Consider the following 18672-nt stretch of genomic DNA (forward strand, 5'->3'; position numbering starts at 1 on the left):
ACAATGAAACACGAGAAAAACAGAAATTTAACGTCACTTAACGGCAAAACCCAGGACATCTCATTAGCAACATTCCTGAAAGTTACAGCAGCACGCCTGGACACGGAATCCACTTCAAAAAACAGAAAAAACCCAGCAACACAACAGCCAGAAAACAGAAGACAATCTCTACATAAGCTGAACCCAACAATAACAATGTCAACAAAAAAACTTTATCAAGCATCGCTCCTGTGGTGAGCTTTAAAGACACCGTTGTGAAACGTATTACATTTCAGTATTTAGTAAGAAGCCCACACATGTAGAGCCTACTGCTGTGTATTTAATTTCCGTAAGCGTCCTCCGGCTCCAGCCCCCGCCCCCCGCCCGCGGCCCCACCCCCCGCGCCCCGCCCGCACCCCCTCACCTTTCTTCCTCATGTACATGTGATGCACCTTGCGGTCCCCATACTTGGGCTGGCGGATGCCGCAGTTGGACAGCGAGTTTCGGGCGTGGTCCGGGTTCATGCCGAAGTTCAGGTGGTGGCTGGGGTGGGTCATGGCCAGCTGCAGGTGAGTCACGGGGGCAGGGGGGGGGTTGGATGGGGGGGAGGAGGAGGAGGAAGACAATCGTTGCCATGACTTCAATGCATCTTTTCAAATAAGACATGAATATAAGCGGAAATTCAAATATACAAAATTATATAATAATGCCTACACAGTCCATATCCACTGAAGCTACTTTTTAGTTATTTGTTTCTTAAAACGATGTCTTAACACGAAAAGCCACTGAAAAGCCCAAAGTTTTCATAGGAATCTACCATAAAAGAACTGTATTGGTTATACATGTACACACACACGCATGCACATACACACACACAAACGAACACACACACACACACACACACAGCACACACACACACACACACACACACACACACACACACACACACACACACACACACACACACACACACACACACACACACACACACACACACACACACACACACACACACACACACACACACACACACACACACACACACGTGCCAGTGTGGCTCTCTCCTGCCTGTCTCTCAGAGCGGAAACGAACAGACAGCCCGTCAATAACGCATCACGGGCAGCAGCAAAATGAAAGCGAGGGCAGGTGCTCACACAAACAACACTTTCCTCCCGTTCAATTTCCAAACGCTCGCCTCCCTCCCTCCCCCCCACCCGACATCGTCAAATCCACCGCACAGCCCCAATGAGAAAAAGCTTGTTAAACAATAATAACGAGGTAAAGTATCGACCTTTTCTTCTCTGAACAGCTCTGCGGAATCCAATTCTCAAGCGCTTGAGGACGATCCGCGTGAGAACGAGGTTTAAAGAAACGCGTTTATAGGGTAACCGGACATGAATGCTAACATCAGTGAATGCCACTGAACAGTAAATAATAAATCGTAGAATTATTGTGCGCTGGCTCTGAAAAACACTGACCAAAAGCACTTCTGCAAAACAACGCAGCAAAAGCGCGAAGAAAAAAAAAGTGACTTTTTAAAGGTCGTTTTCCTACCAGAGGGGGAAAAAAACACAGAAATGTGGACAAGAATAAATTCTGTGGGCGTCAAAGCTCTATTTTAGTCAGGGTTGGCTTTCAAATACGATCAGAAACAATCCACTTATTTAATTTTTAGTATTTTTAGATGCGAGGATAGAGAAACCATTTAAAACAAAAAATAAAATAAAATTCAAAAATAAAACATTAAAAAAAACCAGTTTCATTAATAGGGCTGTACAAAAGTTTATGACATGGATATACGTGATATTAATACTAATACACATTACAGGCATTTTCATACAGTGCGTTTATATGGTTTTATACAGATCCGAAACAAAGCAGAGATTGGATGTAATATGCAAACAGATCAGGGGGGCATTTTAGGAACAGGATTACGGTTATCTGAATTTAAATGCACTGAGTAAAACCCAGAACCCTCCCAAATCTAGAACAGGGACTGAACTAAAAAGAGCTGTTCCGGGCTTTACTCCAGCTGACTCAGTAATCCTGCTTTGAGAACTACCCTCCAGATTTGATCTCATCTGTGAATTGTGTACAGCTGAAGTGTCCAGTCTGGAGGGGCACAGTATCTGCAGCTTTCTTTCTGTTTTTTTAAATTATTTTTTTTTAGGTTTTTGTAGTTTCCTTTCAAACCTTTAGCCAATTAATGTGTTGAGAAAAAAGGTGTATGAACATGTGGCCCTTCAGGACTGGAGTTAAACCTGCAGGCACTGCGGCCCTACAGGACTGGAGTCAAACCTGCAGTCACTGCGGTCCTCCAGGACTGGAGTTAAACCTGTAGACACTGTGGCCCTCCAGGACTGGAGTTAAACCTGTAGACACTGTGGCCCTCCAGGACTGGAGTTAAACCTGCACACACCGTGGTCCTCCCAGACTGGAGTTAAACCTGCAGACACTGCGGCCCTCCAGGACTGGAGTTAAACCTGCAGACACTGCGGCCCTCCAGGACTGGAGTTAAACCCGCAGACACTGCGGCCCTCCAGCACTGGAGTTAAACCTGCAGACACTACGGCCCTCCAGGACTGGAGTCAAACCTGCAGACACTGCAGCCCTCCAGGACTGGAGTTAAACCTGTAGAAACTGCGGCCCCTCCAGGACTGGAGTCAAACTTGCAGACACTGCAGCCCTCCAGGACTGGAGTCAAACCTGCATACACTGCAGCCTTCCAGAACTGGAGTTAAACCTGCAGACACTGCGGCCCTCCAGGACTGGAGTCAAACCTGCAGACACTGCAGCCCTCCAGGACTGGAGTCAAACCTGCATACACTGCAGCCTTCCAGAACTGGAGTTAAACCTGCAGACACTGCAGCCCTACAGGACTGGAGTTAAACCTGCACACACCGTGGTCCTCCCAGACTGGAGTTAAACCTGCACACACCGCAGCCCTACAGGCCTGGACTCTGACACCTGGTCAGCAGCTGGGGCCCTGAGCTATCCCAGGTTCAGCAAGAGTGCTTCTGTCATGGCTGCTACTGGGCCTTGGCCTCACTGCCTCCATCCGCTTTGAACAGACAGGTAAAACAGTCCCGATGCACAGCAGTTTGAGCCATTCCTGGTCTTACTACAGCTAGCACTACACGCTAGCACACCGCTAACAGGAAACCAGCCACTAGGTAAAACAAAAATAAGTTCATTCAGGGGCGATTTCGGTTCCCGCCACGTTGCAACTGGTCTGCACCAAGCGGAAGGGACGCGAGGTGTGCAGCCAAATCAAGCGGGCCCGACGTTTCCATTTCCAAAATCGAGCCGTCAAGAGAGGCGAGGTGCTGGAAACGATTCGACCCCCCCCCCTCCCCCCCCCACCCCCTCCCATCCCCTTACCCCCGGACGCCCGAGTTCTCGCCCGCCGTGGAAATATGAAATTGAGCAGAGTGAAATTGTACAGATGAATTATTAAAGCCCTCTGGGGTGTCTGCGCTCCAGCCAATGCCTGGCTGGGGGGGGGGGGGAGAAATCAAGGTTCCTTGGTCATCTGCACCAGGCACAAAATCTTTAAAATAAAATAAAAAACGGATGGAAAGGATTCATCTTTTCCAGCGCGAGAGCTCCTGTCCCTGCAGCAGGAGGTGTGAGCAGGTTCTGCTCCTGTTTTACGGTGATGCGGGCAGACAGAAAGACAGGCAGACAGACAGACAGGGAATATGGCACCCCTGTGCAGGGAGAGCTCTGCAGGCCATTCGGACAGGCCAAACCCAGGGAAACAGCGTGTTTGGACAGGCCAAACCCAGGGAAACAGCGCGTTTGGACAGGCCAAACCCAGGGAAACAGCATGTTTGGACAACAGCCAAACCCAGGGAAACAGCGCGTTTGGACAGGCCTTACTCATAGAAGCCAAATCTTCACTGGCCTTTTTCTGGATGCACGCACACACACACACACACACACACATGCATGCACACACACACACACACACACACAGGCACATACCTGCAGCAGACAGCGCTCTTTGAACACGTATCCGATGAGTCTGTCCAGGTGCATGAGGCACTGATGGTAGCGTATGTGATGGGTCAGGACCGGCAGCATCATGGCATGCTGTTCGGGGCGACAGGAGATGGGGGGGGGAGGTAGGGGGGCGGGAGAAATCAATGGGGCAGTCATTATTTATGAAGCCCATCTCCGACACAGAAGCAGATCAAATCATCCAAAGCCAATTGGTGCATCGCCAGGAACAGAGACGGGGAGAAGAATTTAATTTTGACACGCGTCGATCCATACCCATTTCTGAAGGAGGGCACAAGGCACAATGAATGTTTACAGAGGGGCTGGGGGTCTCTCTATCTCCCTTTCTTTTCCTTTCTTTCTTTCTCTCTCCCACTCGCTCGCACACGCGCTCGCTCCCTCTCAATCCCACTCGTTTACTTTCCCTCCCACTCTTCCTGACTTGTGATAGGTTCGTGTGAAGCAGGCAGGTGGGCCCGTAACCTGAAGGAATTATTCAAGGATTCACCCCAGGCGGCTGCTCATATTAACCCTCTACTGCCCACCCACAGAGCATCATGGGACCTGAGCAAGCCCTGCCACGCCCACCCACAGAACATCATGTGACCTGAGCTAGCCCTGCCGCGCCCACCCACAGAGCATCATCTGACTGGAGTGCCTAGCCACACCCACCCACAGAGCATCATGTGACCTGAGCTAGCCCTGCCACGCCCACCCACAGAGCATCATGTGACCTGAGCTAGCCCTGCCACGCCCACCCACAGAGCATCATGTGATCTGAGCTAGCCCTGCCACGCCCACCCACAGAGCATCATGTGACCTGAGCTAGCCCTGCCCGCCCACCCACAGAGCATCATGTGACCTGAGCTAGTCCTGAAAAGTCCACCCACAGAGCATCATGTGACCAGAGCTAGCCCTGCCACGCCCACCCACAGAGCATCATGTGACCAGAGCTAGTCCTGCAACGTCCACCCACAGAGCATCATGTGACGCGAGATAGCCCTGCCACGCCCACCCACAGAGCATCATGTGGTCTGAACTAACCCCTTTCTAACCCGTGATAAAACCAAAGGGATTCGGTTTGTCCAAGAGCGCCTGAATGGCTCGAACCCAGCTCGTTCCCGGCCCGAGCGGTCAGCCTGCATCACTTCCTGGTCTGCCGAGCCCGCGGCAGCGACGCGGCGCAACAGCGCCTCCCGCAGGCGGGCGAGCGGGCGAGCGTACCTGGCACACGTCGGAGCGGATGCCTGTCTTCCAGAAGCCCTGACTGCTGAGCTCCACGGTCACCTCCCTCCGCATGGTGTTCTTCTGCCGGATCTTCTGCAGGGCCTCCTGCGGGGGGGGCGGGGGCGAGGGCGGTTAATCGATCCCGGGTCAGAGACTGCCCCGCGTGAGGCCTATACTGTACTGTACACACAGCAGTCAGCCAGCACAGATGCACGCTAACGCTAACAACTAGCACACACAGGCTAACGCACAGGCTAAATCTCATATCCTCCACACATAGTCTGAATCTCCATTACAGGCATTTAGGAGACGCTCTTATCCAGTACATTACATTTTATTTGGCAGATGCTTTTTATCCAAAGCGATGCACAATAAGTGCATACTGAAGGTCACTGGAACAACTACAAAACACAGGTCCATTAAGTTACAATACTCATTTTGTACAGTTATCCAGAGCAACTTAAATTTACATACATTCTTTATCCATTTACAGCTGGATATAGTGTAAGAGAACACAGCAGTGTCCTACCGGAATCACTACTCAGGCTACAAGCCACTCCTTAGCCATACCTACACTGCGCCACCACGATGGGAAGTTGTTGACGTGACTGTGCACAATCACGCAGTTTAGCGTTGACCTACCCCCCCCAGCGGTGGAGTCACGGTCACACCGCGGTCGACCGAGACCGGCAGGCTGCTCATCTGACCCGACGCGGCGGCGGCGGCGGGGAACAGGGGCTCGTTATTTAAACGCCCGCGGAACTGGCGGTAAGAACGGGTCGGAACCTGTGGGTCTCCACGGCGACTGAACTACACCAGCGCCTGAGCAGCGCTGAGCACGGGCAGTAACCGCACAGGCAAGGATTAATAAAGCTTTCCTGCTTTGAACTGCGATTCAGCACCGCATATTTACACACTGCGGCACACACACAGTCTCACTCTCTTTCTCCACACACCACACATACCCACACGCGAAATCACACACACACACACACACAACATACTCTCCACACACCTCTACTTCTCTACCACACACACTTACAGTCTGAACTGTATGGAAAGAGCACTGGTGTCATTGGCCTGCAGCTCCAGCCTGCTCGGCCTGCCTCACTGACAGGCAGGCCAGGGTCTCATCAGCCCAGCCAATCAAAGGCCGAGCCCGAGGCATTAGCCTGCAACAGCACTAATGATCTGGCCATTTAAAAAACGTTTAAATTAGCACTACTCTAACGACCTTGTTACTGTATAAGACCTGCAATTATGCGATTATCACTCTCCCACAAAAAAAAAAAAAGAGTCAAACCAAAAAATCTGACAGAAACTAGATATTAGGGGGGGCATGCAGGAGGCCAACCTCTCTCTGAGTGAGCTTCTGCTTGTCCACCTGCTTGACTTTCGGGCTGTTGGCCAGCAGATGGCGCAGTTTGACGTAGCTCTTCCACAGCTTCTGGTACCTGCAATAGGAAGGGTGTGGAGTCAGAGCTGAACACTGCAGCATCAACACTTCACCCACACTGCCCGTCACTAAACAGCATTCAGCTCTGGCCGTTAGCAAACGCCGCTCGTCTGTCTGTGGCTTTAATGTTCTTACTTTCCTAATAAATAAATCTAAAAATCTAAAACAAAATACTCCCATCTCAGCCGACGGACAAACGCAGGGCAGTTTGGTTTCAGAGGAATAAATTTTATACCCATTTTTGTTTTAAAAAATGATAGAAGGAGTCTGTCACTCAAAAAGAACCAAAATAATGACATATCCATGACGATGAATTTCGGTGTTCCATTTGCCTGTCCAGTCAACAATGCGACAAAGTATGAAGTTCTGCGACATGACAAAATTCTAGAGGTGCGCAACACTGGAAAAAAAAAGTGTTGTGCGATACTTTTTTCCATCGAAAATACGTCATTTTTGTCGCACGACACTGGTCGAAAGGGTCGTGCGACGAAGCGTAAATCAGGCTTTGCGTTTTCCTGCATAAAAAAAAAACAGTTAAATTCAAAATAAAAAAAATGAAAGAGCAGAATTGCTGGCGGTAATCTGACCCTCAGAACCAGCGGCTCAGGCCTAAGGACCTCATTACCGCACCGCTTTATTATGCTAATTGCTGGAGAGCGGCTATTCAATTACGACCGCTAGCCGGAAAGCCTTCGGAAGAGGGGGCAAACGAAGGGCTTAATGTGGGAACTTGATTAGCGTGTGAGTCTGAGCCGGCTAGCGTCCCCGCTACCAGCTCACGAGCCCGCTGCACTGACCTTCACTGCAGCCACCAGCGCGCGCTCAGGGAATTACTACATCATAGCTCCTGCGTCCTCTCTCCTCTTCTCTCTCTCCTCTGTCCTCTCTCTCTCTTTCCGACTCCTCCTCGTGCCTCCTCCTCTCCCTCTACTCCTCTCTCCCTCTCTTTCTCTACTCCTCTCTCTCCTCCTCCTTCTCACTGCCCTCTCTCACTCTCCCGCTCCATCTCTCCATCTGTGCCTCTAACTCTCTCCCTGTCTCTGTCTCTCTCTATCTCTCCCTCTGTCCATCTGTGCCTCTAACTCTCTCTCTCCCTCTTCCACCCTCTCTCTCAGTCTCTCCCTCCCTCTCTCTCCCGCTCTCCTTCTCTCCATCTGTCTCCAGCCCTCTGCCTCCCTCTTTCCATCTCATTCGCCTCCTCTCCACATATAAAATATACTGCCTGAGCAATTAACAATAAAACAATTAACAAAAACACACAAGACATAATTAATACAATAAAGGGCTACAGACAACCTGTAGACTGGATCATAAACAGTTATAAGGACAGAAATACGAACAGAAACTGCCAACAATATAAATAACAGAGACTGCTACAGGAGGGGGCGGAGCTTACTGCAGGTGGCCAGTGGTGTGGGAGGGGGCGGAGCTTACTGTGGGTCACCAGTGGTGTGAGGGGGCGGGGCTTACTGCGGGTGGCCAGTGGTGTGGGAGGGGGGCGGAGCTTACTGTGGGTCGCCGGCGTAGCTGAGCTGGGCTGGCCGGATGCCAAAGTGCACAATGATGGGAAAGGTGATGACTTCAGGATTAAACTGCTCTCTGTCCAGCTGGTCTATTCTCACCGAGCTGGGCTTCTGCACAGAGAGAGAGAGAGAGGGAGAGAGAGGGTACAGGCAGACAGAGAGAGAGAGAGGGAGCGAGAGAGAGAGGGTACAGGCAGACAGAAAGAGTACGAGAGAGAGAGAGAGAGAGAGAGAGAGAGATGGTTTGTAAAAGACAATTTACAGCGGTCAATCACTGTTCCTTGGCTCATAAAGAGGACGCAGTTATTACAGTGACTTGATAAAAAGTGTTCTCAAGCACAGCCCTTTGCCTAAAGTGTGATGTCACACTACAATGTGAGAATCTTCTATAGCTGCCCTCCGAGCTCTCACAAGGCCTACCGCAGTTTAACTGCGCAGGGTAACACCTTCACGCAGGTCTGACTGCACTGAGCACACACGCAGCTCCAGCTGCACTCCCTCCCCGCAGACCAGCCCTCAGTGCCTACAGAGAGCGACTGCATCACTGAGCACAAAGCCTGGCACAAAATGGCACCGGCCCTGAGCCTCCAGAGCGTCCAGCTTCCCTGTGTGCCAGTGACCGTTCAGTAAAATCAGACACAAAATGGCGCTGGCTCCAAGCCCCCGGAGGGCGTCCAGTATCCCCGTGCACCAGTGAGCATACGGTAATCCCTGGCACAGAATGGCGGCGGCTCAAGTGCTGCTGACCATGCCGGGGTTGGTGACGATCATGCCCTTGCACTCCTCGGCGTATTTCTGCCAGGCCAGCTCCTCCCACTGGAGCATGTCGGCGATCTCCTCCTCGGGGACCAGCGGCGTGCTGCTGCGCAGGAGGTACTGCAGCACCTGGTGCATGGAGAGCACCTCCTTACCGCCGTCTGGAACACGCGCACATAGACACACAGATACATATACACAAATACACGCACACGCACGCACACACACAGATACATATACACACGCATGCACAAAGAGAGATACATACACACACACATACATACACACACAGATACCCACACACACACACACGCGCACACAGACACACACAGATACATATACACACGCATGCACAAAGAGAGATGCATGCACACAGACACACACACACACAGAAACACACACACACAACCACACAGGCACATACCAGCACAGACACACAAATAAACACACAGACAGACCACATTCACATCCACGCATAACAGCACCCACACAAAAAGAAAAAGTACATATCGAGTTAGTTACACACACATTCTTACCTTCTATTCATCACACACACACAAACATATTAAATATAAACATACTACTCCCGTATGCTTCCATCTGTCGAACACATACACGGGTAAAAATACCTGTGACAAGTACACGGCACTGTGGCAATGTGCGCATAATTTACACAAACATAAGTTACACCATAGTGATGCACAGATGTAAATTACTGTATACACATGTGTACACTAAACTGTACTGATGTACCCTTAATGATGTACAAATGCAGACTAATGTATAACACCCACAAAAGTAAACACATCTGCTTATCCCCAGCTGTCACACATACACTGCTATGTGGGTAATGAAGTACACCTGCATACATACAGAAAGTCATCAAATGCGTTGCTTTACTGACATACTGCAGACAATGGCATCTCATCGAAACCCATAATTACAGGAACAGCTCAAAAGAATGGGAGCACAGAAATAATGGCTCAGTGCTGCAGTTGCGGCTGCCTCCCACAGGAGGGCAGCGCAGAGCCACTCACCAGGCAGGAAGCGGACGAAACGAGGCATGAAGTGGAACTTCTGGCAGCCGGCAGAATCGCCGTCTGTCTCAGGACCTGCAGAAAGAGGGAAGACTCGATACGTATTACCGCTATACCGTAAACCGCAAGGTACACAGACTGAACGTACCAATCAGATCCAGTCACTCAGACAACCAGCGCACATAGGGAATAGTACATAAAAATGCAACCTGTTTTTAAAGAGCCAAACTAAGCAAATCAGATGTGCTCACTGTAATATTTAAATCAATTCAATCAATAAGGTTTTACAGAAAATAAACTAAATCTCAACATCATTACTGTATGGAACAGAAATTTAGACGTAGGAAAGGGAAATGTATGTTTATGTAATGCAGTAATGCATACAAGTACATACAAACACGCTAGCTCACAAACGCATTCACACATACACACACACAGCTTCATGAACGCACACACACACACACACACACGCACACGCACACAGCTCTCCCCTCACCTGTGAGGTTCCAGTCGTACAGCTCCAGGATGTCCTTAAACAGGTAGGAGGAGAACAGCTCCAGGCCTCTGACACAGTAATTCTGGAAGCCCAAAGAGAGGGAGACCCTGTCATCACCGGCACAGGCCCCAGGATTCACAGCCTGTACTGACAGAGCGTCTCAGAGCAGGACAGCTGCTCCAGGATCAGTCTTTATCTACCCATAGCCTAATACTATCATTACAATCTAAAATGCAGAACTGATCTCAGATCAGTACCGAGACCTTAGGATCACAACATCAGCTCTGCCTCCACCTGTTGGGGGGGGTTCTAGCTGTGGGAAACTCTCTCTGACACCCAAGACCCCACAACTCAAAAAGTGACCATTTACATTACAGCTAAATGGTTTCACAGACAGCCAAATAACACTTAATATCCATTATCCGCTAAGTACCGTAATGAGACAGATTATTACGAACAAGGCGAAGAGCCAACGTGGGGAGAGAGAAGAAAGAAAGGATAAAGAAAGGAGGAAAGCGAAAGCCAGTAATAAAATAAAGGAAAAGAGAAGGAAAGAGAGGTATAAGAGCATAACCGCTGACCTCAGGTGTCATTTCCTCGATGAAGTGAATGGTGTAATCTATGTTGAAACGAATTACTCGGCACAAGGGAATCTGCAAAAAAAGAAAGAGAAAGAGAGAGAGAAAGAAAGAAAGAGAGGTGAAAACTGTGGGTGAAGAGAACGTGGATCATTAACGCAGCTCGGGGGGTGAGACAGAGGTTAAAACATCGAGGAAACTCATTAAAATAACCCCCCCCCCCCCACCTCCTCGAGCGGGGCGGAGGACGGAGGAGAGAGATTTAGAATGTTAAGTGACTCCAATCCCCCTAAACAGACGAGCCGCCACGTCCTCCCTTTTATTTCTCTAACCCTCGCCCGCGCGCTCTTCGTTTTGCGCGGAGACGGGCATCCGTTTCGCGGGATTAACCTCGGCTCTCGCCTTCCTTTCCCCGTCGCCGCGGCGACGCCGATATCGCCGCGCGGTCGCGCCGGTCGCGGTCCGTAATCCGCCCGGCCTAACGCGCCAAATTAGCGCCCGGTCGGCCGCGCCCGCCCGCATCATCGCCCGCTAATCAGGCTAATCCTCTCTGAATTCCTTTCAGACTGGAATATCGACTGAACGTGAACATCACTTTTTTATATTCAAATCCTCCATGCCCACACACACACACACGCACGCACGCACGCACGCACGCACGCACGCACGCACGCACGCACGCACGCACGCACGCACGCACGCACGCACGCACGCACGCACGCACGCACAGATGCACACACACACACACACACACACGCGCGCGCACACACACACAGACACAGAGATGCATGCACACGCACACACACACACACACACAGACACAGACATGCATGCACACGCACACGAGCACGCACGCACACACACTCACACACACGCACGCACACACGCACATGCTTACTCACTCACACACGCACACACTCACTCACTCACTCACTCAAGCAAGCACACACAAACAAGTGCACACACACACACTCACACACTCCAGGATGGGCATCGACTCGCACAGGTTTCCTGTCTGACTCGGGGCTGGTAAAGCCTAAAGGGCTGCTCTCTGTGAAGGCTGTGCAGTAACGGACAGCGAGTGATCTCAATAACCCCACCCCCCCTATTAAAACACAAGGTCAGCCTGGCACGGCTGAAGAGGTTGCCAAGGTTACCCCTGAGCAACGGGGATGCTGTAAAGATACGAAGCGAGCGTTCAGGCAAATAAGGTCAAGCGCTGGTCTGAATTATTTATGAGTCTTTATAAGGCTACCTGGAGCGTTTTACACGCTGCACAGACCACTGACATTTAAGAGGTATAATCTTTGTTTGGAGTACAAGGAAAGGAGAAAAAAAAAAAAAACACGGGGCCGGGTGTCAGTCACTCGGTCCCGAACGGCGAACCCCAGCGCGGTCGGGTCGAGGGTTCCAACGGGCGCGCCCTTACGTTCGTGAGGGGGGTGTGGGAGAAGAGAGAGAAGCCTTCGAACAGGTACTCGTGGTCATCGTACTCGATCACCGTGGGTCTGTCCGTCTGCGAGAACAGCAAAGGGAGGAAACAGGAAGTGAGCGTCGGTGCCGGGGGCCGGACCACAGAACGTACACAGGAACTGGAGAGGGTAGGGGGCCGGACGTAGAAGGGCACAAGGGTGAAACAGGAAGTCAGGCGTCCTCACCAGGAAGTTAGTGGGAGGGGACACGGTGATCCTGTAGTGGAAGAGCTTCCCCGCGTTGTTGTTCATTGGACGGCACACCTTCACAAGCTGGGAGAGATTTATATAAAGAAGAACGTTTTTTAATAATACTTCATCGACATTAACAAAGAACTACATTTATGTAATGTATTTCAGGACCTAAAAGTAAAACCAAAATGGTTTATACTGAAGAGATTGGGAACCCTCAGCTCTACCACCACTTCTGGGGGGGGGGGCTGAATTCTCCGCCCCCGGGACTGATACAAAATGGAGCCTTAACTTTCTATTCCTCCTTGATGTGGTTGTGCTTCTCACTAAAATCTGAAATCTGATTCATATTCTCCACAACTATGATCAATAATACTTTAGAGATAAATGTAGAATTTTAAAAGGACTTTTTTAATATATATAGTCAGGGTTACTTTTTCCAAGGCAGACATGGATATTTCCAAGCAATTTACTCTCAAAATATTAAGTGTTTACAAAAAGCACACATTTCACTCTCCAGTGACTCCAGAGGAGTTTTGGTTGTGAAACTAATGCCAAACCCCGAGCTGTCCAATCAGCACCGTTTGCGTACAGTCAGCGCTGCGAAACCGATGGACTTCACCGCAAGTGACATCGAGCTCGTCAGCAAAGCCAGAGGACGGAAACGTTTTTAAGGCTTTCGTGCGACCGTGGTAACGGTGCGTCAGGGAGGTGCGTGTGGCCGGGTGAGGATGAGGAGGGTGGGGGACGCACCTCTTCGCCGGGGTAGATGCTGTGGCGGATCCCCGTGCGCCGGGCCTTGGCGCTGCACTTGCACAGCGGTCCGTCGTTCATCTGTCACATGACCGACAGGAGGCGCACGCGTGTTAAAGCTCTCAGCAGCACCACAGCCAATAAACAGCAAGGTATACCTACCATGTACATGCCTGGCAGTGCCCAACCCAGATTATCTGACATGCTAAAGCTCACGTTTTTACCCATAATCCATCGGCTCAGTGCATATTCGCCCCAGGCTTGATGCAGTCCAGGAGTCTCTCTTTTAGAGTAAATGATGACACCTGGATGGGCTGCATGGCCTGTTCTCCTCATTATGTAATCACACAGTCTTACACCGTTACATTCTACTGCAGTAACCGAGGTTACGCACGGTGGCTAATGCTACTGCTGGGACTACGAATCCACTGTCTTACAGCTACATAACACTGTGACCCATTCAAACTCTAATGCTAAGACTTTTCTGAATGTGAAGAACCCATTTCTTTTGAGTTATAAGACACAGAAAACCACCACTTTACACTAGAGGGCAGCAGTGAGAAGACAGAAGACCCAGACACACAGGAGGCTCACCTGGCCGGGGTCGTTGTACCACAGCTCCTCGTGCAGCCGGTCCGGGTGGGCCTTCTTCCTCTTGATCTCGGCGATGACGTCGAACACCTCCGAGTCCGAACTGCTGGAGCAGCTGCTGCCCCCGTCCGACTCGCATTCCGAGTCACTGGAGCTCTCGTCTGAGAGAGAGGGGGGAGGGAGAGGGGGAGAGAGAGAGAGAGAGAGGGAGAGGGAGAGAAGGGGAGAGATGATGAGAGGGGGAGAAACGGAGAGAAAAGGGGAGGATGTGAGAGACAGAGAGAGAAGGGATATGGTTATTACTATTACTGCTCTTGTTTTTAGGCATGTGTATGTGTCATATAGCTTCTGAAGTGAATTGCGACATATGCAGCACTCTCCTCTGACATGCATTTGCATATAAACCACATTTCTGAATGAAAATGAGGTGAAACCGATAGGTACCTAGGTCTTCGTCCAGCTTGGTCTTGGGCGGTTCCCACTCTGGTCGGGCTGACTTGGCTCTCTCCTGCCTCCTCCCCAGCTCCTCCTCGAAGCGCTCGTACAGGTCTCTCAGCTTACTGGTGCCCACCACCGTGGAGTCTCCCTGGAGGACCAATCACAGGGCTTAGTTCCTTATACGCTTCCCAGGTCGAGAGTGAGTCAGCCTCTCGGTTCTCTTTTAGAATTATGTTCAAGCTGCATTCTGTACTTCGCATTGGCCTTGCAGCTCATTTTAAGGTTTGGGGGTCAAACTCCCAGCTAGGGCACAGCTGCTGTTCCCCAGAGCAAAGATGATTAACTTAACTGTTACAGCAACTATTCAGCAGTATAAAAAAGAGTGTAAATGGAGTATAAATGGGTTGTACATAAAGAAAAATGTAAGCTGTGCAAGAGACAGTCTGCTAAATGGCACAATGCAGTGTAAACGTTACCCCTGTATTGAATCCCATGTTCTATGTGCTTTGTATACTCTGTTCTACAGTGTATTTATCTAGCTGAACTGGCACTGTGAATTTGCGCAGAGGAAGCCCCGCCCACCACTTGGTCCATGGGGTCGTTGGAGTAGTAGTTCTCCGCGTGGGTGCATCGAATCCAGGCCGGCTTCAGAAACTCCTCCTCCTCCCCCCTCTCCTCCTCCGCGCGGTCGGCCGACGGGCCCTCCGCCTCTCGGCCCTTGGAGGGGGCGTGACTCCGCTCCCGGCCCGCCCCCGGGCCATCGGACCGCCTCTCTCGCCCCTCCTCCTCCCAGCGCGGGCGCTTCCTGTCCCGGCTGCTCGAGCGACTGCGTTGGGGGGGCGACACGCGAAACACGGTACAACTGAGCGCGTGCGGGGCAGGGGGCGCCTTAGAACGCGGCAGCGCGGACTTTACCGTCGCTGACGCGGAACGAGCACAAACACATTTGCATTATGGGAGAGTTCTGGAACATTCCTCACCTCCTGGGCCGCTTCCTGTACTGTCTGTCTGAGGAGGGAGATCTCCTGCTGTCTCTGTGTCGATGTCTCTCCCTGCAAAGACACAAAACTGATTCAGGACCAGTAACCCAAGACCCGGTCCTAACATCTGCAACAACACACTGTAGCCTGTGCGTTACAAAGCAGAGAAGAGCACAAATAAGTGAGAATTCATAAAGCAAATTAATAAATTAAGTCACGCCACACCTCTCGCTTGATCATTTATAAGTGCAATAATTGAACCAACCGTCTACAGGCTTAAACAAGGTAAAACTGGTTTATTTTGCTTATGAAAATCAATCAGTCAATCAATCAATCAAAGACAAATGGAAAGGCATGCAGAGCTAAGAGCTGAACTAAGAGCGGATAATTCAGCTCTGAAGGCTGTGCAGTGAATACAGGCCCCCCCCGGCGCACAGGTGACCCACCTGCTGCGGTCCCGGCTCCGGTGCCGAGGGGGGGTCCTGTGACGGCCCCCCTCCGCCCTGCGCCGGTCCGGGCTCCGCCCCCTGTCCTTGCGCTCGGGCGGGTAGTCCATCTTGTGCCTGTCGCCGTGGCCGGGGTAACCGTAGCGACCGGCGTGCCGGGGGTCCTCGCGCCGCCTGGCCCTGTCCGGGGAGCGGCGGTGGTCGCCGGGCGGCTTCTCCGCCTTGTACTGGCCGCCGCCGTGCCGGAAGTGGTCCGCCTTGAAGGGGGCGGAGCCTGAGCCCGGGGCGTAGCCGGGGCCAAAGCCGGGCGGGGGGAACGGGGGCTGGGCGTAGCCCATCGAGTACGGGGGCTGGTAGCTCATCGGCTGAGGCATGGAGGGCGGGACCGGCGGGTGGGGCAGGGGTGGAGGGGGAACGTTGGGCATCATGTAGTGGTAGGAGTTGGCGGGGGAGGTCGGGAGGCCGGACATGGAGCTGCCGGAGGAGCTGGGCAGAGGTGGAGGGGGGAAATTGGGGGGCTCTGGGAACCCCTGTCGGATGGGGGGGCTGGGAAAGGGGGGGCGAATCGGGCACTGGCTGAGGGGGCTAGGGCCCTGGGAGGGCACCGGGAGAGGGTAGCGCATGAAGTCGGGACGGGGGGGCATGTAGCTGTTCCCCTGGCTGGAGTAGCCAGGACAGGGAGCCGGCGGTGGCTCATAATGGTACGGGGGCATGGGTGGCTGTGGTGGGGGCTGCCTCTGGTTTGGAGGACGATAATTCTGAGGTGCTCCATGCTGCCCAGGAGGGATTCTTCCTCTGGGGCATCCACGACCAGGATGGAATGACATAGTCTTTTTCTTCAAAGAAACAAGCATGAAATACAAATACAAGAAAATAACTATACACAGTCTCAAAACAACGAAGAAATAAGCAGGCTCAAAACAGTGAAGAAATACCCAAGATTATCTTCCTGATTTACTGTCCAGTGGAAACGCAGTAAACGTAACGATTAAATCACATGTATTCAGCAGTACTAGGCCACTGACCATTCCCGTCGCGTTACAAATCGAAACCGGACAATCATTTTTGAAGAATAAACATCGGTTACATGCCATACGTTATTGCATACAACTTTAAACAAGCGGATTTATTTGCCAACCTAAGAGATGCGTGATGCGTTAATATATAAAAACGAGGTTTGTTAGACGGTGGATATATCATAGCTGCTAAGGACATTTATTGCAAGTTAACTAGTTGCAATATAAGCAAGTAGGCAATTCGATACATGGATACTAACTAGGTGGCTAACTAGCAATATATTCGCGTTTAAATTTTGCCCATCATTTCAATCTGAATGTTTCAGTCACCACGTAAAATGCATCTTAGGTTTTTTCAAAGAAGTGGTTAAATTTCCTAATTTATCGAACATTTTAAAACGAACACAAAAACATAATAATGGCAACAAGGTACAGACAAGCCAGTTCGCTATTTCAATTAGCCTAGCATCCATTACCTTCACAGAGTAAACGCCAGGCAGCCAACGAAGAGCATCGATTCCATGCAAGTGGGGAACACAACAAAATTGCAGATGGTTGCAAAAAGGAAAAATGCATATGCAATGAATTTACTTTAAAAACCCCACAGTCCAAACCATCCCCAATAACCACCGCAAGAAAATGTCACAGGTGCAGTCACTCTCCTTTTGGCCGTTCGGCTACAAGTGCGATTGGCTACAGCACAGAGCTAAAGGGAAGTTTGTTTCTAGCCGGTAGGCACGAGGAGCTGGACTTTTTTTTCCACCAATGAAGAGAGAGAAATATTAACCTGGGCCAATCACGGCTCGGAAATATCGTCCGGCATAGCAAAAGTGTCCTCCCGGCAACAAGTCCGTTTTTCAGACCATAGAAGTTCTATTTCATACTCAAAGCTGTATGGTTCCACCAAGGAGGTACTGAAATTAAATAGCCTACATGGGCTTAATACAGTGGGTACGGTAGGCAATGCGGTACAATATTTTAATAATTGATTAACATTGCCGCTGTTAAAAAACATAGGCTACTGATAAATCAATATGTACCATATACATTACACAGGTCGAATACGAATAATGAAATCTGAAACTACAACACTGGCATAAAAAATCTAATGCAGTGGAATACGCGTTGAAAACCGCTACTGGGCAGTACACTCGGCCTTGGAAAAACGCTCCAAGCTGAACGTGGGGAGCGACGCTGGGGTTCTGACAGCACAGTGGGGAGCCTGTTCCACCACGGAAGTGCCAGGACAGAAAAGAGTTGCATGCCTAGAATATACTGTACACTGGTACACTTTGGCCCTGTAGGTCTGCACTAGATTCCTGGATCGAATGCCAGCTGAATTGGTCATAGAGGGTAGTACAGGGTCCAGAGCAGAGATTATACAGTGCTTTTATTTTAGAACAAAAGGAATATTCTCAATAAATGATTACAAATATACAAAAATGTACAAAAGAAATGTATTCATTTCACACAGAGGCAAAAAGAAGACATCAATGACATTATTAAAAATAATTAAAATAAGTTTATATATATATATATATATATATATATATATATATATATATATATATATATATATATATATATATATATATTTGCTTTTATTCATAACACCGATGTTCTCTGTAAAAGGATTCCATAATTTAGAGGCCTAGTCAGTAGAAATCCAAGGTGATTTAACAGCCAAAGAAAATCTCATCAGTCCATTTTTCCTGATCATAAATTTTATG

The 18672-nt window shown here is 50.2% G+C and overlaps 1 protein-coding gene across 1 annotated transcript in view; it reads right to left on the bottom strand.

The window, feature by feature from the left end:
* The window catches only part of drosha (drosha ribonuclease III), a 67537-nt gene extending 49894 nt beyond the window's left edge, over nucleotides 1-17643 (bottom strand). Inside the window, exons 1-18 of the mRNA XM_064333752.1 lie at nucleotides 17419-17643; nucleotides 15927-16762; nucleotides 15481-15552; nucleotides 15083-15326; nucleotides 14507-14648; nucleotides 14066-14223; nucleotides 13472-13552; nucleotides 12713-12799; nucleotides 12484-12570; nucleotides 11058-11129; nucleotides 10477-10558; nucleotides 9981-10055; nucleotides 8935-9104; nucleotides 8174-8298; nucleotides 6563-6662; nucleotides 5206-5313; nucleotides 3967-4074; nucleotides 404-542 (exon numbers count right to left, since the gene is read on the bottom strand). Coding sequence (XP_064189822.1) covers nucleotides 404-542; nucleotides 3967-4074; nucleotides 5206-5313; nucleotides 6563-6662; nucleotides 8174-8298; nucleotides 8935-9104; nucleotides 9981-10055; nucleotides 10477-10558; nucleotides 11058-11129; nucleotides 12484-12570; nucleotides 12713-12799; nucleotides 13472-13552; nucleotides 14066-14223; nucleotides 14507-14648; nucleotides 15083-15326; nucleotides 15481-15552; nucleotides 15927-16753 — 2677 coding nt within the window. The 5' untranslated portion in view covers nucleotides 16754-16762; nucleotides 17419-17643. The remainder of the gene's footprint in view (nucleotides 1-403; nucleotides 543-3966; nucleotides 4075-5205; nucleotides 5314-6562; nucleotides 6663-8173; nucleotides 8299-8934; nucleotides 9105-9980; nucleotides 10056-10476; nucleotides 10559-11057; nucleotides 11130-12483; nucleotides 12571-12712; nucleotides 12800-13471; nucleotides 13553-14065; nucleotides 14224-14506; nucleotides 14649-15082; nucleotides 15327-15480; nucleotides 15553-15926; nucleotides 16763-17418) is intronic.
* Between the last annotated feature and the right edge of the window lie 1029 nt (nucleotides 17644-18672).

This window comes from Anguilla rostrata, chromosome 4 (assembly GCF_018555375.3).
Source record: "Anguilla rostrata isolate EN2019 chromosome 4, ASM1855537v3, whole genome shotgun sequence".
Taxonomy (NCBI): domain Eukaryota; kingdom Metazoa; phylum Chordata; class Actinopteri; order Anguilliformes; family Anguillidae; genus Anguilla; species Anguilla rostrata.